The following is a 21,806-nucleotide window of genomic DNA, read 5'->3' on the forward strand; positions in this document are numbered from 1 at the left end:
TATCCAGTTTTCTTCCCTTTTTTTTTTGTTCTCTTCGTTATCGTGTAGAAATGGGTAGCAAGGGAGGAGAAGGAGCTGGGGGTTTGCACGCTGTCGGGGTTGCTGTCTACTCTTTCCACTACCCGCTCTTCTGCTCCCTCATGCGCGCTCATCCCTCTTTACACGCGCGCGTTCTCTCTCTTGTCGTCGTCCTATTCCATTACACCATAACTACTCCACGTAGGCCCGTTTTTTTTTTTTTTATGTGTGTGCCTCTCTCTGTGTGTTCCTGATTTTCTTCTTAAGGTGCCCCCCTCTTCCTTGCCATCACTGTCGTGTACTCACCCTCACCCTCTCTCTTCGTGCTGATTATTAGTTTTCATCATCTGCATTACGACTGCATGCACACCGCGGTCATCCATCTCTCTCTCTCGTTCACGCGCGCACTTGGCACTCACCAAGAGAAATGCAGGCATGTGCGTGTGCTCCTATGCTCCAGTACGCCTGTATGGTCTGCCTCATTCATCTTCGTTGTCTTGTTGCGTCCCCACCGCCGCTGCCGCTGCTGCCGCTCTCTTCTTTTTATGTTTGGCGGCTTTCTTCTCCCTCCTGTTGGCCTTTATCTCATCTGGTCGAGGCCGGGTTTACCGTGTGTGTGTGTGTGTGTGTGTGTGTGTGTGTACGCTCGTGCCTGGGCATGAGCTGAGGTCGGTACGTGTCGAAATTGTTCTGTTTTGCAGTGGAGGCGCGCTTTTCTCTTATAGCTTCCTCACGTTTGTGCGCGCTCTAGCGCTCGCCTGTGGGTTATATCTTGCTTCCGTGCCTCTTGCCTTTTCCTCGAGGTCCTTGAGGGCTCAACAGGAGGTGGCAGTGATGGTTGAGTTTCATCGTGGCACTGGAGCGCCTTGCTTACCCCCAATACACGCACGCCTTCATGCTTTCCTCTGCACTGCATTCCTGTCCACCTGCATAGGGTTTCTATCGCGTGTACCGCTGCGCGTTGAACTCTCTTCCACGGTGACGTGCGCTGCTCTTCCTGTTCTCCGCCGAATTGTTCGCCATCTTGTTCTTCCGGAGTAGAAGGGCAAACACACGCTGAGCAATTAAACCGAATTTCCTCTTCAGTCGCGCTGCTTTGAAAAAAAAAAAAGCAGCCTTACGTGCGCTTGCGCCCGCAGCGTGCTTCCCTGGTTACCATCCCTGCTTCTTCCTTTGTCGATAGGCGGTATCAAAGCTCAACACAGCCTCCGGCGGAGTTGGTCAAAAGTGTGCGTGCGTATGAGGGCATCATCACTCGTTGCTCTTTCCACGGTTCCCACTCCTCATCAATGCAGTCGAAGCAACAGGGAGGGGTGTTGGACGTGGGCGCAGACGACAATAACGACGAGCGGGCAAGTGAAACACTCGTCCTGCCGTGCTCACCAGCGAGTCACCGCCGTGCGGATGCGTCATTGTGCTTGTTTGTTTGCCATGGACTCCGGACTTGAGCGTTCGATGGCGGATGAGACGTCTTCTCTTCTCCGTATTTTGGCCTTCCTTTTGCGCGCTCTAAAGCAAACAAACCGAAACGAACAAAAGGAAGCGGCCTTCTGCAGCTATCGTGTCTCGTGTCTTGTGTCTCGTGTGCGCGCGCGCGCTCTCTCTCCATCTGTCTCTCTCTGTGTGTTCTGGTGTTTTGCTTTCTCACTCTTTGATGTTTCTCTTTTCGCCCTCCTTATTTGTTCTGTGCGCGCCAAAATGTCACTGTGATAGTTCTCCTCTCTCTTGTCCACCGCTGCTTTTTTTTTTTCTCGTGCTTTTCTGTCTTCTCTGTGTCTCGATCCTAATGGTGTTAGCCACCTCAGCACGCGGTACCAGGCTCTGGTGCCCCACTTCTTGTGGGGAAGCCAAACAGCCGTCCCTCGGGTATACGGCTGTGCGGACTCTTGGCGTCGGCGGGCAGGTCTGAGGCTGGTGCTGTGCTGAATGAAGTGCTTCCAGTGAAAAGGGTCGACCTGTGTCGCGTGCGCCGATTCAGACACACCCACACACATGTCTGTACGTGTACTCTTTTTTTATTATTTTGCAGCCTCGATCGAGGCTTATGTTCCTCCTCTCTTGCTGCCATGTGCATTCATGTGCCACCCTCTCTTTTCATGTGCGTGCGTGCGTTTCTCGTTTTCCAAATTCTGATTCGTGAGTGTCCACCCTTTTTCCGTTCCCCCCCACCTCCTTCTCGCCAATCAAGCCCCTTTCCCTCATTTTTCTCTCTCCTGTTGTTGTCGGCGGCCCGCTGCCGTACCTTTCGTTTCAGCCATGATCTCTCTCTCTCTCTCTCTTTCTGTGCTTGACGCTAACTCTGTTTATTTGTTTGTTTCAGTTCTTTGACTCGCCTATCGAGTCACGAAGACCATCACAGCGCCGTGATGAGGCCATCGCTGCGCTGCAGTGTGTCACTTGTGCAAAAAGGAGAGTTGATGGGAGGCACCCACCAGAGGAAAAGGGAGAAGGGAGAACTCGAGAGTGAGCGACACACACACACACACCCACACCCACACACACACATATGTAGAGGAGAGCATTGCTTCGCTGGTCTTCTCTCTTTTTGTTTTACTCTTCAAAAGACTAATGTGCGTGCATTTCTCATGATGTAGGTTTACCGGAAGTTGTCGACACGGTTAGCATCGTTGCTTGGCGGAGGGCTTCTCTTCAGAGACGCGAAAATGTTCTTCTATTTTCTCAGATTCCCTCTCCTTCATGTATATATATTTTGCTTCGAATCCTGACATCATAGAGGGGGCGACTGGGAGCGTTGACCTACACATGCACCTACACCCGCCCCCCTTCTCCCCCGCCTGTTTCCGTCAATCGTCACAAATTCTGTGCCTCTATGCATCGGGGTACGGTGCTGACCCGACAAGGCCTCTGCTGTCCAAGAGCCAGCACTATTTATTCCCCCCCCCCTTTCCCTCAATCTATGCTCACTGTTCTTCATTATGTTATTAACCTCTTTTTCACCATATAACGTCCGCGAAAACGAGAGAAAAAAAAGCGCATAAGACAATTCAGCAAGAGCAACACGGCAACCGTGAGGCGGAGAAGAAGTGCAATTTTTGCGCGTGTCAGAGGCCTAAGAGAGAGAGGGACGGTGCCTTTCTCGCACCTGAAGAGCCTCCCCCCCCAAAAAAAGCAGGGAATGCTGTCGGCGAGGCAGCAGAGACCAGGCGAAGGCAAAAGGAGCTGCGATAAGGTGATGAGAGATGCTTGTCACCGGGTACGCGCGCGTTGAGAGAGGGAACAAGTAAGCGCACTCGCAGATTTCATGTTACTTGGGGCTCTTCTTTACTCCCTTGTTGATCACCTCGAAGGAATTGATGGCCGTGATGGACTGACAGGCGTGTGCTGCTGCGCGTGCCTCTGCAACCTTTGCACTGGGGGCACGGCACCAATCAAGGCTTGCCTAGGCGGAGACCATCGCATCCCTTCTCACACCTGTGTTGGCTTTGTCTTGTGCTTCACACGCATCCCCCTCTCAAAGTCTCCCTTGTCCATTGTCATGCGCCAGGCCTAACGAGTGACGGCTCTGTTTTTCTTCCTCTACGTGCATCCACTTTACACGCTCCACCTTATCTTTTCTCTTTTATTTGTGAGCGATGCCCCCCTCCCCCACTTCGCCGTGCACGCCTTCTGGGCATGTTGAGCTTTGAGTCACTTCAGGGCGAAACCGCTGCCCCCTCTTTTCCCCTGTACCCCATCAGCTGCCACACGCAGATACTCGTCCGCTCCTCACCACTGCCTGGCTCCACCTCGTGACGGAGCTGGTATGTATGCCCTCGTGGCTCGATACCTTTCAAGGGGTAATCGCGACCCCTCCATCCATTCCCACAATCGCTAGCAGTGGCCCCAGCGCTTCGAGGCATCACGGCAGGCCTGATGTCGACAAGAATGTCTGCCGAAGAGATTTTCCACGTGTGGTGTCGTACACCCGCACCACTGCGTTTCTGTTCGCACCCTCAGCAGTGACACCGCCGTCTTCGCTGTCATCACCGCTGCGACCTGTGTCGGCTGACCATCGTTCATCTCGGCGGGCAGTACCATCTGACTATTTCACCAGCGCTGCTGCCGTAGTTCCTCCTCCGTCGACGCCACCGCCATTGTCGCCTCGGGCTTCTCCAGCAGCACGTCATCGCTCCTCGCACTTGGCCGAGCCTCTTCTGATTCAGGCTTCAGCTAGGACTAACCATGGCTTAGCAGCCACTACAGCGGCGAGGCAGCCGCTACACCCCGGCAGTCGGCACTGCGAAGGTGCCCACCATGACGAAGGCACGCGACGACACGCTTGCCACATAACCCACAGCCATTGTCCTCGTCCTCACAACTGGCGACCAGCAGGGGCATCCTCCTCCTCCTCGACAGGCTTAATCCAGGCTGAGACGCGTGTATATGCAGCAGTGGCTCACATGGGTGCTTGTGGCGCTTGTAAGCCACACGCGCCGTTGCTCACGTCGCTATACCATTCAGTCGCTGGGACACCTTCGGAGGCGTATCAGCACTGTGGCATCTCTACCACGGTGGCGACGGCAAGGGAAAGGATGCAAACGCGATCCACCAATGTCCTGGGCAAAGGCGGCCTGGCCGTATCGAGCTCTCTTCCCACGCGGGGTGGTGATGAGCGTGATCAAGTGAGAAACGCCCGACCAGACTGTGCCTTCGCTGCGCCGTCTTCGCTTGCCATATCCCTCTCTGCTGATTCAAGCAGTGCGAAGCACTACCACCGTCAAGGAATCGGTTGCTCCTCAACTACTCCACAAGAGCAGCAGCTACAGCCGTTGGGTCAGCGAGTGCGACAGGCTCTGCTCTGTAGTACAACACAAAGTGAGGCGGTTGGTGGGTGCACCCGCTGTTCTTCACCACTACCAAGTTCGAAGCAAGCGTGCAGTGAGAACACCTTTCAAGCTGGCATAATGGTGGGCTGTGCATCTACCTCAGCTGCCTTCAGGCAGAAGGGCACGTCATTCGAAGCCCCGACCACGGGGCCTCACGTCGACTCTGTGCACCTCGTCACCCCTTTGCATGACCTCCCCGCCGCAACACACCAGGTGACCTCGCCGCTCAGGCACGCATCGGTGGGGTCGTCGCAGCTCCGACAGCGGACGTCGCCGTGTGACGTGCTGCTCTCCAAGAGAAACGCAACCGTCATGCCCCCTGTGTTGCTACGCAGTGGTTCGCCGCCAGAGGAGTCGTTGCGCAACTTCGAGGCGCTGCCGCTGACCTCAGATGATTCCCTCGCCTGCATTTCCGCGAGTTTATCTCCACACGCTGTTCATGCTGTTGCTCACGGTGGCGTAGGCGGGCTCGTACTGGAGCGTGTCCACGATGCTGACAACGCCCATAGTGAGGGCTGGTCGTTTGCCTCGGCCGTACCGTCTCTGTCACACCACCTCTTGCAGACTATCCCGCTCTCTCACTCTGGCGCTGTGCCATCGCCGTCGCCATCATCGCGTCAGGTATCTCTGTCGGCAGTGCATGCGTGGCGGACGCACGGTCGCACGCAGGATGGGTGGCGCTTTAGCCACTCTTCTTCATGTTGCCCCTGCGCCGAGGAAGTGCAGCAACAGCAGTTATTTCTCGCCGCGCCGCGCTGCGACCTCCTTCAGCGAGAGGAGGCCGCTGCCCGCGAGGGGCTTGCGCTAGATGCGGGTGTGCAATTGCACCACATTATATGCAGGGAGCGCGCTGCCTATAGACTGGTCGACTCGCAACAGCATCATCGTCGTCTCCCAGATACCTCCATATACAGCGCTGTCTGCTCGGACGCGACTGACAAGGATCTCGTGAGTGCGCACTCAGCTCAGCTTTCTCTCCCTGCGCTTCCAGGAGAGGCGCGCAGCCTCACTGCTATGCCACAGTCCACGCAGCGCCTACAGCGAATACCCTCCGCGGGTTTGCGTCCCTTGTTGTGTCTGCTCACCCCTATCTCAGTGGAAGCTCATGATGAGGATGATGAGGAGAAGCGGCTGAGGAGCTTCTCGCTGTCCACCTCGCCGTCTCCCTCTGGAGGCGCACTGTCTCGTCTCTCTAACTGCCGCAGCAAAGACAGTGTGCCTCACGACCAAGTCGCGCTCGTTGGTGTCGAGGAAGTGCGCTGGCTCAGCGGCGAGGACAAGTTTGACTCGGTGGAAGATGCGGCGCTCGGCAACGTAGTGGAGGGAGAGCCCGAACAGAATGACTTCATCCGCTACAGCTGTCATGAGGCTGCGCCAGAGGGGCCCACAACTTCTATGTGCTCATCGGATCCTAATCAACGAACCGCCTCGCCGCAATCAGCACTGCCACCTTCTTCACCTTGTGTAGGGCTCGAAGGCAGGCTGCTAGCCTGTATACGCAGCCTTTACTACGAGGAGGAGGATCTGCGCTTTCTGCTCACAGGGGAGTGTCCTCCGCCAGACGTGTTCCAACGGTGGGCTGATCGTTACTTTCAAGAGCAGCGAGCATCTTTGTCTCCAGTGGCAGCATGTGCCTCGCAGGATTCGGTGCTGCAGGCTGCACTCAGTCCAGAATCAGTTCAGCGTTCTGGCTCGCGGTCCTCCTCGCCCCCAATTATGCCACTTACCCATGGTGGCGGCGCATCCGTTGTTCTTGCACCCGTGGACAGCGCGCTCTCCCGCATTCCCGCTGTAGGCTCACATGATTCATCAATAGGCCCGCTCCTGTCGGTGGTCGGCGAGGAGGAGGCCAAGCAGGCGGACACAGAATCCCTCTGGCGCGAGAGCACGTCATCCTCACGGCACCGACTGTGCAGCGAACACCGTCGTGCGTGGGCAATGGAGAACTTGCTAGGCGAAGATGACGCCTGCGCGAGCTATCACGAGAGGCGGAGCGCAGGGCTGGCACGATCGCTGCTTCGGTCTCCGCTCGGGAAAAATGAGTTCAATGCTAGTGGCCGGCACGCACCTGATCCGCAAATCTTTGGTGAGGGACAAGGTGCAGCCCTTTGTAGCGCCTTTTCACTGCCGTTGCAGGCTGCACCATCGCCACCTTCGGCACCGTGGACGGTCCACATCGACGGTGCCGCGAGCGGCTTCTCGCAGCAGCTCGTAGAGTCCGTGACAGGCGACTCTTCTTTGCTTCATAAGATGGCGTTCCCGACGGAGAAGACGTATTTGGCTCCGCTGGGGAGCGAGAGGAACGCGTGGCAGACGCTGATGGACGAGTTCATCGACGGCCTCCTGCGGATCATGACGCATGAATAGCTGTTTTTTTAAAGCCCATCTCTCTCCCTCTTGGTGACTCGGCTCCTGGCAGGCTCATTCTTCTGCTGCCGCTGCAGCCGCGGAGGGAGCGCAAAGCGAGTCGCTGTGGCCTTCAGCTCTGGCTGTGCAACCCGTAGCACCACTTGTATATCCAGATCGCACACATACACCCATCTTAGACTCACGCTGTTTACTCTAGTTCCTTTTTGATCTCTTCCGCCTGTATTATTGCTAGATCTTTCCACACCTGCCGCCGTACTGTTTGCTGTAGCGTGTTCAGGCGTGACCCCTGTGTTGCACTGCAGCACGCGTGCGCGGTGTTTTTTCTTTTTTTTTGGGGGGGGGCTGTTTGCCTTTTACCCCCCCCCCCCCCCCTCCCCCCTCCTCCATCTCCCGCTCGCAGTACCACTTGCCCATCGTCAAGAGTTGAGCCCGTTCATCTGACCCAAGCGCAGTACGGCCCATACGCCCGCAGACACACACTAACCCCATCATCAAGTTCGCCTTTCTGCTCTCGGTACTCTTCCTCCCCTCTCCCCTGCGCCGTCGTTTTCTCGTAGAGAGAAAGAGGGGCAGTCGGGATCGACGCACCGGATGGGGGCCGGGCGTGTGCGACAGAGGCGCACACTTTTCTTGTTTCCTTTTCGATCTCCTCCCCTTTCGGCGTTCGGTGCGCGCTTTCTACGGTAGGCAGCGGATACGTGAACGGGGGCGGGTCTGAGCGCGCTTCGCTGACGTGAGAGACGTGGGCGGCTGTATCCGCTGTGTACTGGAAGCGATCCCGTTTACATCGACTTGGCGCCATTGCATTCCGTCAACACAACCCCCCCCCCCCCCCCCCCCCGCCGCCGCCGCTTCTCTAGCGCCAAAGTAGCACTATACACACACGCAAAACTTTTTCACCTCCTCTCCTCACTCTTTTTCTTCTCCTTTGCTTTCTCACCATTCATTGAATGTGTGAAAGCCTCCGCAGCTCTGAGGGCAAAGTGCCAGTTACGGCATCTCTCCTCCACCTACATGCACGCAGAGGCATTTCCTTACAGAGAACATTCACCAGCGCGCCGCTGGCCTCTTCCTCCTCTCCCTCTTCACTATCACACTACGTGCACCCAACCCCGTTGTCACAGTTGACATCGCTCGCACCCACCCACCATCACTGAGCTGCAGATACGCCTGAGCACCCCGTGACCCGTGCGAGCACGTCCTGACTGGGGGCCCTTTTTTTTTGCACTTCCTTCCTCATGCGTGCCGCGTAGCAGCAGCCAGTCGGCACAGACACGCGCAAAACACACAGACACCCGAACGTACTCCCAGGCTGCCTCTTTTGCCTTCCTCTCCTCTTTGGCTACCTCGCCTCCCCCCTCTCTCTCATTCATTCATTCATCAGCTCCTTGGCTCAAGGGGACCCTCTTCTTCACAGACACGAACATTTTGTGCGACCCAAAAGTCTGATCGCTCTCAGCCTTTTGTGTTTATGTGGCGCTTTTTTTCTTGACTTCCTCCCTTGCCGCCCTCTGAACTGTTTCCGCGTCTACCTCAGCACGTGCGCGCAGTAGTAATTGGGTGTTGCCATGGGTCATCTTTACGCTGGTCCGAGGGGGCGTCTCGGCACAGTCATGCTTGCATCGCGTGGTATCTTGGTACTGCGTGGCGTGAGGTCCGTCTGTCACCATTGGTCGAAATCTGCGCAGCATAGAGCAATTCCTTGGCGACTGAGTGTTTGCCTAAGTGCGAGTTCCGTGATGGGAGCCGCGGCGGCGCCATGCGTCGTATGCCCTTGTGTGAACGCGCATCGCTGCATGCACACTTCATGCAGAAACCTTGACGGCGCTACTGGCCGAAGTAGGTCAAATGTCGTCGCTGATGCGTTGCTCTCCCAATGGGGTCGGCGCAGTGGAACAGCGTCGACGTGGCCGTCTCATTCGCTGAGCGTCATCGAGGATGAGCCAGCCTCCTCTCTTATCGCCGAAGCAGCTGTGTGTGCATCGTCTGATGCAACGGACGCCGGCCGCCATACGGTAGATACAGCGGCAGATGGGCGGGCCCCTCCGTTGCAGCCCGTCCCCAACGTGTCGGCGGCGCCGCCGTCTATCGAAGAATTGCTTGCCGAAGTGGATGAGAACCACACGGACACCTCTGCTACTGCTAACTCTCTGACAGAGGAGAAGGAGCGTGAGGTATTGAAGTGCAACCACCGACATGGTGCGGACCTGCTTCCACCAGCGGACTCTTTCACTTTCGTAGCTTACACATCGCCTGAGGGAACGGGGCTCAAAGGCACCAGTGACGCTGCTTGCTCACCTGCGAGTTCGACGGCGGAAGCGGCTCTTCTGGAGGCTCTGCTTCAAGAGAAACTCTCGGAGGAACTGAGCGGCGACGCGAATGGCATGCTTGATGAGGGCATCGACGAGCTGGAGGAGGAGGCGCCAAGGGCAGCCGACGGAGATGTGATGACTAACTCAGCCTATACGCTCACTCAGGGAGAGCACCATTCCCCTGAGCTATGGCGGGTTGCACCTCTAGAGGCAGCCCTCGACGACGCCGACAGCGAGGTGGACGCCAAGAGGGAGCTCTGCGATGACGCTGCGGAAGAAGAGGAGTCGATGGAGTCGGTGCTGGAAGAGGAGGCAGAGCGCATGTATCACGCTGCGTTGACAAGTATGGCTAATAATAACGACACTGCCACCCAAGGTGGGGCTAAGCGCGGCACATTTAGTGACTGCACCTTCTTCTCGAAGGAAGCCGTTGACTCTGTGGCAGAATACCTGTCGATCCGTAACAGCGCCGCCGCGACCGTTGCGACTTCGACGTTTTCACCCTCTGAAGGCAGTAGGGCCAGGGGCTCAATGTTAGCAGTGGAGTTCGACGATAACGCGGTGCTGGAAGCGGAGATGGAGTCTGTGGGCGATGTCATGGCGACCTCAGGCTCTGGTGCCGCTGTTGCCGTGAAAGGGGAGAAGGTGCAGCAGAGAGACCGGCAGTCTGAGCGATGATGTCGGCAATGACATGGTGGCGAGATAGAAGCCGCAAAGTCGAAACCGGTAGTTATGCTCTCATAGAGTGGAGCGAGCCAGAGGCGTATACCATCAGCCGCTCGCGAGTGATGGTAGACAGTGACAGTCTGCCCAGCGACTCCTCTGTTTACACCTGACTTCTCAAACTGGTTCACACGATAGAGAGATGAGGCGAGGATACTGCTCCGGGCCAGCGTTGCTACTGCTTCACAGAAGCACAGAGTACGCAACGCTTTATCAATGCCGCCGGCTTGCCACTCTCGGAAGTTTCACGTTTTGTTTCCTTTTACTCCTGATGTTAGCCACCTCAGCACGCGGTGCCAGGCTCTGGTGCCCCACTTCTTCTGGGGAAGCCAAACAGCCGTCCCTCGGGTATACGGCTGTGCGGACTCTTGGCGTCGGCGGGCAGGTCTGAGGCTGGCGCTGTGCCTGGGAGGCTTGCGGTTATGATCACGTTTAGTTCAGCCCCCTACGGATGATGCAGACGATTCAACTAATATGTGCATCTACCTACTACTGTTCTGCCTGTGTTGTGTTGCGGTGGTGTTGAGCACAGTCGTGGGTCTAGCCCGCGGTGTCTGCGGGTGGAACTGCAGTGCGGCAGAACAACACCATACAGTGTTTGTTGTGCCCGGCTGCTTGGCGAACCCTGAATACAAGTGTGTACTCTGCAAGGGACTCGTTGCACCACCACAGGCGCCACAGGGCAACTGGTCTCCCGGGGTTTTCGGCATTGTAGCGTAGCGGGAGACGAGAAGCGCGGCGGTGCTGTCGAAAAATCTCTCCGTGCGCAGCCGCACGCCCATGCACGGGCCTCCTTCCCCCTGACACACCCACTGCTGCCAAAGGCGTGCGGGCTCGGGGAGGGAGGGGGGCGGCGGAGTGTCCCTGCTGCCGCAGGCTCCTTGTCACGCCCCGCCTGCCGCGGTGCATTGCGGGCACGCCATGCAGACACGCCCCCCATGGCATCCCCGGAGGCGGAAGATGACGAAGGCAGCGAGCCCAGGAAGACCGGAGCATCGTGCTGGAACCAGACCCGATACGCCGAAAAATGCGAGGACGGCTCGTGCGAGCTGCCAAGCACAGCTGGCATGGCGTGCCGCATCCACACAAGGCATGCGGGGGCTAGAGGACATAAAGGGACCGACTGGCAGGGCGCGATGCGATCCATGCCAAATCGGCCCCCTAGTGCATGTGCGCGAAGCACGCGGCATCTCCTGCATCCTGCCGGGTGGCTGGTGGGGCGCCGGTGCTGGGGGCTCCCCTGGCCCACCCCCGCCACCCGCGCGACCGACGCCGTCGCCGCCGCCTCCGAGCAGGACCCTGGATGCGGGTCGCATGGATGAAAGCATGCTGTTCACCCAGGTGCGTGCGGCGCCCATCGTGTGTCGCGTATGTACAGCCGGGACGAGCAGAGCCCGTTGGACGCATGGCCTGATTCGGTGGCAGGACTGTGTGTCCTGGACAACCCGCGATTGAGCTGTAGTGTAGCAGGGGTAGGTGAAGGGTGTCTGTGTGAGTATACTTACTGACTTGCTTGTGGGAGAACGGACACATCGAAGGAGAAATTGTTGTCTATAGCGTTGCTTGCTCGTCATCTCCACCTTCTTGTCGTTCACCAGCTGGTAGCTTGGACGCGCCCTTGCGCCCGCGTGCGACCTTTGTCGTTTGCGGTTTCGTGCATCTTTTGCTCTTTGATCTCCCTCTTGGTGGAGCGACCGATCGTGGTAGGATATTATACCGAGCCAAGTGCCGGCGTTTTGTTGTGCATCACCCCGAGGAACGCGGGAAAAGGCGCTTATTCTCTGAGGCGAGATCGCTCGGCGGTCTCTACCGTGTTGGCAAAAAACAGCTGCACGTATTGTTGTACTCTCCACTATATCTCTAGCTGCTGCGGGGGTGAAGCAAAGCCCCTTTCTGGTGTAGCACTACTCTCATATTTTGTTCCTTGCCTTCCGCTCTCTTTCTTACTTTCCTGGCACCTCTCCCCCTGCTTTCGGACCTCCTCCTCTCTTGCTCTACCCTGTCAGTAGTCGTCATCGCTTTACTTCATACGAACAACTTGTCTGCTAAGCACATCACCCAGTGTGGTCGCCGCGCGGCTGCCGTATTTTCTTCACACGCTCTGCGGTGTTTTCTCTGTCTCTTTTGAGCTTTTTTTTGTTTTCCTTTCTCGGGTGTGTGATGGCGGCGACGTTTCGCTTTAGCGTCCTGTAGGCACCCCCACATCCACACCCACACATGCATACTTACCTGCCTTTCTGCTGGATGATTTCAGTTGATTTCCTTGGGTGTGCTGCTCGTATACCCTCCTCTCTTTCTCTCTTTACCCCCATTCATGCTTGTTGAAGCGCTGGGCGACGCTGTTGTTTTTTTTTATTTCGAGGGACTTGCTTCATCAGTACCCGAACTACCGATGCCCGCCCGTACTGCGGCATGTACGCCTGCGCTGCCTGCCTTTCTATCTCTACAGCGCTTTGTCTCTCCTGCTCGCTGAAGAGGTCATTTTTGATTCCCCCCTTTTGCCTTCTCTGTCTTTGCGCGCCACTCCGCCCTCGTCGGCGTCTCTGGCTGATGTAGAGCACTCCTCTCGCCGAATGAACACCCCTGTTGGAGACGCCACCGAGTGTCCTGGGAGGTTCTTGGCGGTTACTTGGTTCTTCTCGCGGCTTTCCTTTCATCAAAAGATCCTTTCCCGCTGCCACCAGGTATAGCCCAGCTCGAGTGCAGCATTCGAGTAAGCCAGCCCCCTTGCCAGACTGGAATTCCTTGACGAACACCCAGACCGTACGATGTGGTGCGCCTCCAACAGGCCGACAGCGGTCCACCCACTACAAAGCCTCTGCTTTCGAGCTGAACAGAGGTCAACTGCTGATGTCCAGGCACACCGCCCACTCGGCAGCAGTCTCTGCGGCGAAGCCAGCGCATGCAGCTGATGCTTCTGCGGTTGTGGAGCTTACCCAGGCATCCCCTGAAACTAGCGCAACACCCGGTATCAGTGGAAGCGCACCGGCTGAAGCCGCAACTCCCATGGATGTGGTGGGTCTTGCTGTACTGCAGAGTACGGAAGCACACGGTGATCAGCAACCTTTCAAGTAACCCTGCCGACGCGGCGAGCAAGACGGAGGCGACGCCAGCGGACGAGGAGAGCATGTGGCGGCGTGCCTGACGCACCGTCAAGAGCGAAGGTGCGGACTTCTCCATCTTCTACCTACCGTTCTACGTTGGGGCATTCACGTTCTTCTACTTCGCCTTTGAGGCAGGGCTTATGCGCCAGGAGACAGTCCTCGACTTTGTGCTCTCTTGGATGGGCGACAAGGTTGACCGCGCCGTGCTACAGGCCCGCATCACCGCGTGGAACACCTGGATGAACTTAGGCTTTGCCATCACTATCAGTGAGTTGATCGAGGTTGTGCGTCTCCCTGTCGTGTTTTTCCTCTACTATTTCATGAGACCGCACTCGAATCACTTTTCTCGCTGGATGGACCGCTTCGTGCATCGCTTGCGGTGCGGTAAGTGGACTAATGGCGCGGCAGTGTAGCTGAAGGGGGGGGGGACAGGGAAGTGGAGCTAAGTACGGTTGACTCGACGTGCCTCACAACTACCAAACTGGCGCATGGCCATTCTGAACTACCGACGGCCGAGCGTACAGCCGAAGAGAAGCGATGGCAAGATGTGAGCGCTGTGTTAGTGTGACGGTAGACGCGGCAGCGACGTGCCTCTCTTTCGGCGTACGCAGGCCCCGTTAAGAGGCTGGCTAAACACATGGGAATGCAGAGCAGGCTCCTCCCGCTACCCATGTCTCTTTCTTAGGATTGTAATACCGAGGACTGTTGTCTTTCTCAAGGCTGTTCACATGGCTCAGGCTGCTCGCCCGTGGCGGTGGTGATGGTACGACTTGAACGTGTTGGCGTTGTGGTACCGACGTCACCTTTGCGCCGCACCTTTTAGTCCTTCCCCCATCGCTGTCCCTCTCTCCTTTCCTCTTTTTGTTTTCTACACTGCGCAGCGGCGTCGTGTTCGTTTCCTCTCCTCGCCGCAACGGAGCCCCTCACTTTCTCTTGCACCACACTTTCCTTTTTTTTCTTACCATTCAACGGGTGACCGCTCTGAGATATCGATACACCCTTTTCCTGCTCTGCGCGCTTGCTACTACGCACGACTTCGAGCGCTTCTTTCTCGATCAGTGAGAAAACACTCCCCTTCGCACCACCTCAGCAGCTTTTTACTCATCTCTCTTTTGCTCTTCCTCGAAGGGATGCTCTCTCGCATTTTCGGCACGCATTTGCGCAGCAGCGCCGCATCGTCAGCGCTCCGCTTTGGCAGGTTGAGCCCCTGTGGGCTTCGAGGTAGCCTGGCAGGTAGCAACAGTGGCAGCGGCAGCAGTAGCAGTGACATCCAAAGCGTCGTGGCGGCCTCCCCCTTCCTTGTGAACTCGAAGCGGTTCATTCAGTTTGAGCAGTCGAGTGACACACTGCTCGGCGTCAACAAGAACAAGCGTTCGATGCACCACCGATGGGTGACCAAGAGTACGAAGGAGTACATGAGCGAGGCTGACTCGAAGGTCTCCAAGGGGAACAGCCTCCTCTTTAGTGCGCGCGAGCATCGACGGGGAGGCATGGAAAGGAAGCGGGAGCGTTTGCGCGAGGTGACAGAGGAGTCGGACCGCACCTTCGAGCTGGAGCTGGACCGGATGCGGGAAGACAAGGAGCGGCGGTGGAAGAAGGGCTTCAACTTCTTTAAGCGACAGGGGAAGGCATTCACACTCCTCTACCTTGTTGCTTACGTCGCACCCTTGACGGTGCTCTACGTTGGCTTCGCCAGCGGGCTGCTTCCGAAAGATGCCGCCTTTGAGTTTCTCTTCTTCTTTTTGCAGAGCTTCATGGATCGCGACATGTTTTTCGAGCGGATTGAGGCGTGGGACACGTACACCAACTTCGGCTTTGCCTTTGTTGTGAACGAAACGCTGGAGTTCCTGCGCTTTCCGCTGGTGATGTTCTTTTTTTACCAGACCCGCCCGTACCTGACCGGGGTGAACCATCGTGTAAAGGCGTCTATCTTTCGCTTCAACGCGGCAGAGTCGTAAACAGGCGTTTTGGTTTCAACGCTGCACGCCTTTGTGCTCAAGTAAGTCTGCGTGTCTGTGAGTTCGAGTGGGTGGGCTGTCTGTCACTGCAAACTGCACTGCGTGGTCGGTGAAGGAGATGGCGGGCGGTGAGGGGGGGGAGCCAAATGCATGCGAGCGTGCAGTACCTCTCTTTTTCTCTCTCACTCTCCGCGACCACAGCCTGTGCTGCTATCTGTATCGTTTCATCCCTCCTCTATGTTGTGACAAATTGTTTACTCTGTACCTGTGCGTGCGTGCGTGTGTGCGTGTGTGTGTGTGTGGAGATGCACTTCGCGAGCTCTTTGAAAGGGGGAGCTTTAAAAGAGCCTTGCGGTACAGCAGATTTTTCCACACGAGGCCTGCGAGAGGAGCGGCACTAACGCAACTGCTGTGTAGGATAAATTCTCAGTTGTCCGGTGGAAGGAAAGATCGAGGCTTGGATCGTCGTAGCCGCATTTTTTGCTTCCATGCGGAAAGTCTACTGGGTGTGTTGGGATGTGTGTAGCCTCGTCACCACACTCGAGCTCCTGCACACGCCCTTGAGGGGTGCGTAGAGTGGGGTGGGACTCGTACCACGCAGCAGAGTCTCTTCCTGCGTGTCGTCTTCTTTCTTTAGAAGATCTGACACGTTCTTTTCCTCGACGATGCGCGTTTCCCCAGCTTGCGGCTGCGGGCTTGAAAGCGACCTTCGCTGGATTCGCCAGAAATGAGGCGAGAAGGAGGGGTTCTGCTTTCTGGTTTTCCTTTTCCTCTCTCCCACCACCACCGTGATGCTGCCGGTCAACTCCGTGCGTGATATCAGAGGTCAGTACGCCACTCTGTGTGGGAAAGCCAGGTCACCTGCCACGTGTCCTCGGGTGCAGCTGCGGGGCTCTTGGTGTTGGTGAGAGCAAATACATCGACAAGATGGAATGAACTGGCAGGCGATGGGACGAAGAACGTATTGACAGTCAAAACAGGCGTAGTCCCAGGCATGCCAGCGCAGGCGACGGTGCAGGTGAAAAAAGAGGCGAAGAAAGGCCTCAATGCAGGGCAAAGCAGCATGAAAAATGTGCCACACTTTCTTTACGTGTGGCACGTTTTTCGGCAGAAGAGGAGGCAGACATGTACATCCCCCCACCTCGGGGTCTAGTTCTCGCTCTAGGGACCCGTGCACTCGATGGTGGAAGTCGTCGGTGCTCTCCTACGCCATCGTGCTCGAGATTTATGCAGTGGACCACCGGAGCATTGTTCGTCACGTAGGCATGCGCAGGAACAGTAGAGAGACTGCGCTCTGTGGGGGCAGAGTACATTTCTTCAAGAGTGCTCTGCTTTCATCTTTGCGTGAAGTATGCGCACTATTAGTGAGACCGAACGAGGAAAGGAAAATAAATGCTAAGAGTAGGCGAATCACGGCGACCTCGTGAGGCTTCTCTGTGCAAATTCATGTGTAGGCAGGTGGGGGAGTGCAGGATGAAGTGGAACGCCTCCTGGGTTGGTCGCCGTCTCCCAGAACGGAAAAAGAAAAAGGGGCCCTGCATCACATCTACTCATTTCCTAGTTCGACCCTTTCGCGAATGACTTCAAAGGCAGACAAGCCGTTCAAGCAGCTCTCAGCTACCCTGAAGCATTCAACTTAACCACTGGGAAGGGTCGGAAAAACACAGGCACATACTATGGCCAAGGCGTACCTTGCACAGTGAGTACTGACGACTGACTCTCTCACTTTCTCCTGCTTACCCCCCTCTTCACCCTTCTAAGCCAGAAGGCGAGTGCGCGAGCCCCCCCCCCCCCTCCCCCTCCCCTGCGGAGGAACCAAACATGTGTTTCTTCCCTTGTTTTCGTTATTCCTCCTTGTACGCTTATCTTGGGACCTTGGCACTGCGGCAGGATCGGGGGGAGTGGAGAGGGGGGGGGGAGGAGGAGGAGGAGGACCGAGCTTAGTTTCCTTTACCAACGGGAAGCGCGATCTTGTATTCGGCCTCGCAGTGTTTTTGATAAGCCTCCTTTTCTTTGCTAAACAGCTGCAGTGTCCTTGGCTCTTTCTGCTCGTTACTTCCACTTCTCGCATCTCCAGAGTGAGTTCCTCCCACCTAACTGCCTTGGTGTCCCCGCCCTGTGAGGCAGGAAGCTGGACAGACGGGTGGCACGGCACTCTTTGCGGGTACACAAAGCACTGCACATATACGCTCTGAAATAAGACACAGTCTTTTCTGGCTGGTATCGCCCCTGTGTAAGCAGCGGAATCGCTCACAAAGCCAGGTGTCGGATCGGCTGAGGCGACTATGCTGACTCACTCATGACCACGGTGTAGCTCTGTCTCCCGTCTTCCATCGCTCTCTACCCCCACCCGCGCCGGAGAAGAAAAGGAAGTGTTCACGGGCGCGAGTGCGCGCAGCCGCGCGGTGCCCAACCAGCTACTGACTCTATCACCCCTCTCTTGCTCATGTTTCACGTTTCGGCTGTACTTCCTCTTCTACGCGCTCCCTATCTATTTCACTTCCTAAATCTGTGATACGCGTACGCGCAGTGCACCCATACAACAGCTTAGCACATCAAATTCACCTCCACTGTCGAGAAGTGCTGCAGGGAGGGGGGCGAAGAGTAGGAAGACGGTCCACATCACCCCAAACTTGAACTTTCTAGTAACGCTCAACTTTCCGCTAAAGGGATCTGGACTCTGCGAAAGAGAGAGAGAGAGCGATATAGACTGAAGAAGACGAGGAATTTGCTGACACATTCGTGGCAGGCCCCACTCGACTCGTTCTCCACCGTACACCTCTCGCCTTTTTTTCTCTGACAAGGGTGGAGGAACAACACCAGCGAGCTCTTCTCAATTTTTTTTTGTTTCCTTTACCGGCTTTCTTTCGGCTACACCACAAGACTGCGCATACGAGAGCCGATACTCGCAGGGGAGCGTGCGCGTGGTGTTCTGAGACCCACGCACACGAGGACATCTCCACGAGACGTGTCTCATCATTACTTTTCTTCTTTCCTTTTGTTGTACAAGGAAGCAACATGTATAGGCAACAGAGGGCGGAAAATTTGCGGGGCGGCCGCGGCTACACTACAGAGGTGGCTGGGCGAGATCGCGTGAAGTTCTTTCGTCGTCCTGCCGAGCCTGACAACACCGTTCTGGAGAACGCCAACTATAACACAAACACTTCTACCCGCGCGGACGCGATGCAGGCGCAGTTTGCCGCGAGCTGCCCATCCTTTTCGATGTCGTCCCATGTGGCTGCCTTTTCGTCATCTGTGCCCCACAGTGGGAAGACTGAGCGTACTCTCCGGGGACGCTCCTCCGCCCACGACTGGCGTTCACCCCAAGCCAACTCCACAGGCGAGATCGGCGGCAACGGCCTTGGCCGTAGAGGCGGTGCTGGCCCGCGAAGGGCAAAGCCGTATCACCTTCCCGCTATCGAAAGAGCCGACGCTGCCGACGGCATCAACAGCGGAGGTGAAACCCAGCAAAGCGGGCGCGCTGCGGCGTCGGTGCAGACCATGTATCGCGACAACGAAGCACAGACCGATCCGTACTCACCCGACTACTTCATCCCGGAGGGAGCCCCCACCCCAGAGATCCTGGGGCTTCAGAGCCTCACCTACCAGAATCGCGGACTTCCTGCTGGGATGGAAGGTGTGCAACTCATCCAGCGACTGCGCCGCCGCCGTGACGTCGAGGCTTCGCTGCCAACCGGAACGGATGCGGCTTCCATCGAGGCGAAGTACATTATTCTGCACGAGCTGGAGGAAAAGGAGTGGGCGGAACGCGAGGACCATGTGGCGCAGCTACAGCAGCGGCGGCTAGATCGACTGAGGCAATCGTTGCTGGCGCGCGAGGCGGCTCGTGAGGATGCCAACCGGGAGCGGCTGGAGCAGATCAAGTCGCAGTACCTCGAATCCCTCGGTGGAAAATTAATGTCGCTGGAAATGCGCCGTACGGCGTCAAGCAAGCGCGGCATCGACAAGATGGCGCAACTGAAGGCGTTGGGGGGCGGCTGCGCACCAAGCCAGGCCTTCGAGGCCGGAGCGACCCTTGGCATTCCTCAGGTGACGGCATCTATTAAGAGTGCTGCGGCGGTCATGAAGAGCGGCCGAGCCAAACCGTCTATTGCGGCCTATGCGCGCTACGGCATGGCTGGCGCGCCTCCGCAGCTCGAGCAGGACGGCATCACTGGCGGCTCTAGAGTTGACGCTCGCCTCCGCGCAGCCAGACAAGCGTTCAACTACGATGTACGACCGCAGCTGCTGGCGGACTCGGAGAGGGCAGAGGCCGTTGATGCTGAGCGTGGCGTCCGGATGGACCGGGTTGCACCGAAGACGTTTGTCGTGCCGGAGAACGAGGCGGTAAAGCGTCTACCAACACTGTATCAACGCCGCGAGGCGGAGCGAGTCCTGCACTCGTTGGAGTACGCCTACAGCAAGCTGCACCCGTCCGAGGATGCGGAGGGCGGCAAGGCGCCTCAGCTGAGTGCGCAGCGAGTGCTGGAGTTGTACAGAGCCACACCGAAGCTGCAGCGGCCAGAGACACCAGTGTTGAAGTTGGAAGGTGATGATGAGGAGGAAAAGGACGAGGCCTGCATCCTCCTTCAGCGCTTGCTGCGTGGCCGTGCCGTGCAGAATGACTTCTTCGACGGCCGCGAGCGCTGTCGTGGGCTCATCAAAGAACTGCAGGCAGCTTCTACAGCGCAGACGGAGAAGCGGCTGACGGCGCAGAAGGAGAAAGAGGAGGCGCTAGAAGCGGAGCGGGAGGCTGAGGCGCAGCACATTGTTAGTAGCGCGCTCGGCTCCATTGTACACGACACACTCGGGTTCCTCTCTCAGGAGCTGGGCCGCCAGCAGGACATGGCGGCCCTGCGGCAGTTGCAGGAGGAGGCCGAGGTGGTGCGTGCCATTCGCGAGGCGGCCGAGCGTGCCCGTCGTGCGGAGGTGCGCCAGAAGCGTGACCGAAATGAGGTCGCCTACGCGGCGTACATGCGTGCCACTGACACGACGCTGCAATGCTTCCTTGACGACGTTACGCTCTCGGCGGTGGAGGAGACGGCAATGGCTGTGGCGGTGGAGGCGGAGCGGGCTCGCCAAGCGGCCTGCCCCTCACCGCGGCATCCTTCGACCGAGGAAGAGGCGGAGAACATCGTGTGCGACATGCTGGATGGATTTGTTATTCCAGCGATTGTGGATGCTATTGAGCTGCAGGACCGCGAGGTGGAGAAGAAGGCGGTAGCAGGAGCGGCGCTTGATGCTGCGCATAAATTGAGTAAGGAGAGCGCCAGCCCACACCGATGACATTGATACCTGGCGTAGTCGCTGCTGTCCACCTACTTGTGCCCAGGCAAATGCTGTTCTGTTTCTCTATACCCCTCTCTAGTTTGCTGCTTCTTCCCTCACGCTATCCTCGATGTCCATGTGTGGGAGTGGGTGTGAGTGTTTGACAGGACTCCCTCCCCCTCCTTCTCTCGTGCAGTTTTTGCACTCCACGAGCGCTGCGTGTGCGTATACGTGTGGGCACGCCGCCGGCTTGCGATGTACGCTGACCGTTCCATGTGAATGCACCCCTCTCTCTCTCTCTTCCTGTGTGTGCGCTTGTGCCAGTCTTCGACGTATGTACATAAGTTGACTCATCGGCTCCCCCCTTTTATTATTCCTTTTCGTCGTGCAGTGCGGCCTGAGACTGGGCATGCCTCCACCACCACCATGCGCCTCCCTGTACGCATGGGCGCTGGTGTGTTGGACAAAAAAGGGCTCTTCCTCCGCGTCTCTCTCTTCTTGTTGGGCGCCTCGGGGGTTTAAAAGGGTCGAAGGAGCAGGGAGAGCGTATCAGCCTCTTGGCAGACCGGTTACTCACACTGTGCACTCACCGATTCAGGTCGTGGGGCCTTTGCTCTACGGATCCCCGGATGCGTGGTGTGTGGGACGTACCTCCCCAGCTTCTCTTGTCGTCTCTATGTTGACTACCTCGTTGTCATTGCTGTCTTCTCACCCTCTTTTCCCTTTTGTTTTATGTTATACCTCTCCCCACTCATTCTTTTCCATTGGCTCTACGTGATTGTGCGTGCTCACCTGACCGCGACCTCTCTTCATCCCGTCCTTTCCACCTACTTCCCCGACTCTGAAGAACACTGCGAGATCAATCGAATCCAGCGCATCTCATGTGTGTGGCGACGGCGTCACCCACCCGCCCACAGTGTATGACCATAATGCAGGGGGTTTTCAGTACTGTCAAACTCCTCGCCTGCTTTGCGATACCCTCTCTCAAAGCGGCGCTGTAACGTGTCGCTGGAGGTGTATGGCTGCAACTACTGCTGGCCACCACAGGCAAAGTGACTGTCTTTCAGTTTCAGACAAAGTGGCACCCGCTAGCCTACATCCTATTCTTTTCCCCTTTCCCTTTTTTCCCCATCATGGGACATCGATCAAGTACTGTCGTCCCCTTCTTCTTGTTTCTTGGTCTCGTCCCCTCGTATCGTTGCATATTACCACCATCACAGTAGAAGC

The 21,806-nt window shown here is 57.0% G+C and overlaps 5 protein-coding genes across 5 annotated transcripts; all 5 read left to right on the forward strand.

Moving 5' to 3' along the window:
• Nucleotides 1-3,785: 3,785 nt before the first annotated feature.
• Nucleotides 3,786-7,211, forward strand: LBRM_33_2470 (hypothetical protein, unknown function; the record flags this gene model as incomplete). The annotated part of the gene is made up of 1 exon (XM_001567965.2): nucleotides 3,786-7,211. The coding sequence occupies one exon, from the start codon at nucleotides 3,786-3,788 to the stop codon at nucleotides 7,209-7,211; it is 3,426 nt and encodes a 1,141-aa protein (XP_001568015.2).
• Nucleotides 7,212-9,010: 1,799 nt separating this feature from the next.
• Nucleotides 9,011-10,204, forward strand: LBRM_33_2480 (hypothetical protein, unknown function; the record flags this gene model as incomplete). The annotated part of the gene is made up of 1 exon (XM_001567966.2): nucleotides 9,011-10,204. One exon carries the CDS (start codon nucleotides 9,011-9,013, stop codon nucleotides 10,202-10,204), a length of 1,194 nt encoding a protein of 397 aa, XP_001568016.2.
• A 3,289-nt stretch (nucleotides 10,205-13,493) lies between these two features.
• On the forward strand, nucleotides 13,494-13,766 carry LBRM_33_2490 (hypothetical protein; the record flags this gene model as incomplete). Its single annotated transcript, XM_001567967.1, has 1 exon — nucleotides 13,494-13,766. One exon carries the CDS (start codon nucleotides 13,494-13,496, stop codon nucleotides 13,764-13,766), a length of 273 nt encoding a protein of 90 aa, XP_001568017.1.
• A 717-nt stretch (nucleotides 13,767-14,483) lies between these two features.
• On the forward strand, nucleotides 14,484-15,311 carry LBRM_33_2500 (conserved hypothetical protein; the record flags this gene model as incomplete). The annotated part of the gene is made up of 1 exon (XM_001567968.1): nucleotides 14,484-15,311. The coding sequence occupies one exon, from the start codon at nucleotides 14,484-14,486 to the stop codon at nucleotides 15,309-15,311; it is 828 nt and encodes a 275-aa protein (XP_001568018.1).
• A 3,018-nt stretch (nucleotides 15,312-18,329) lies between these two features.
• Nucleotides 18,330-20,597, forward strand: LBRM_33_2510 (conserved hypothetical protein; the record flags this gene model as incomplete). The annotated part of the gene is made up of 1 exon (XM_001567969.2): nucleotides 18,330-20,597. The coding sequence occupies one exon, from the start codon at nucleotides 18,330-18,332 to the stop codon at nucleotides 20,595-20,597; it is 2,268 nt and encodes a 755-aa protein (XP_001568019.2).
• Nucleotides 20,598-21,806: the final 1,209 nt, after the last annotated feature.

This window comes from Leishmania braziliensis, chromosome 33 (genome assembly GCF_000002845.2).
Source record: "Leishmania braziliensis MHOM/BR/75/M2904 complete genome, chromosome 33".
NCBI lineage: Eukaryota > Euglenozoa > Kinetoplastea > Trypanosomatida > Trypanosomatidae > Leishmania > Leishmania braziliensis.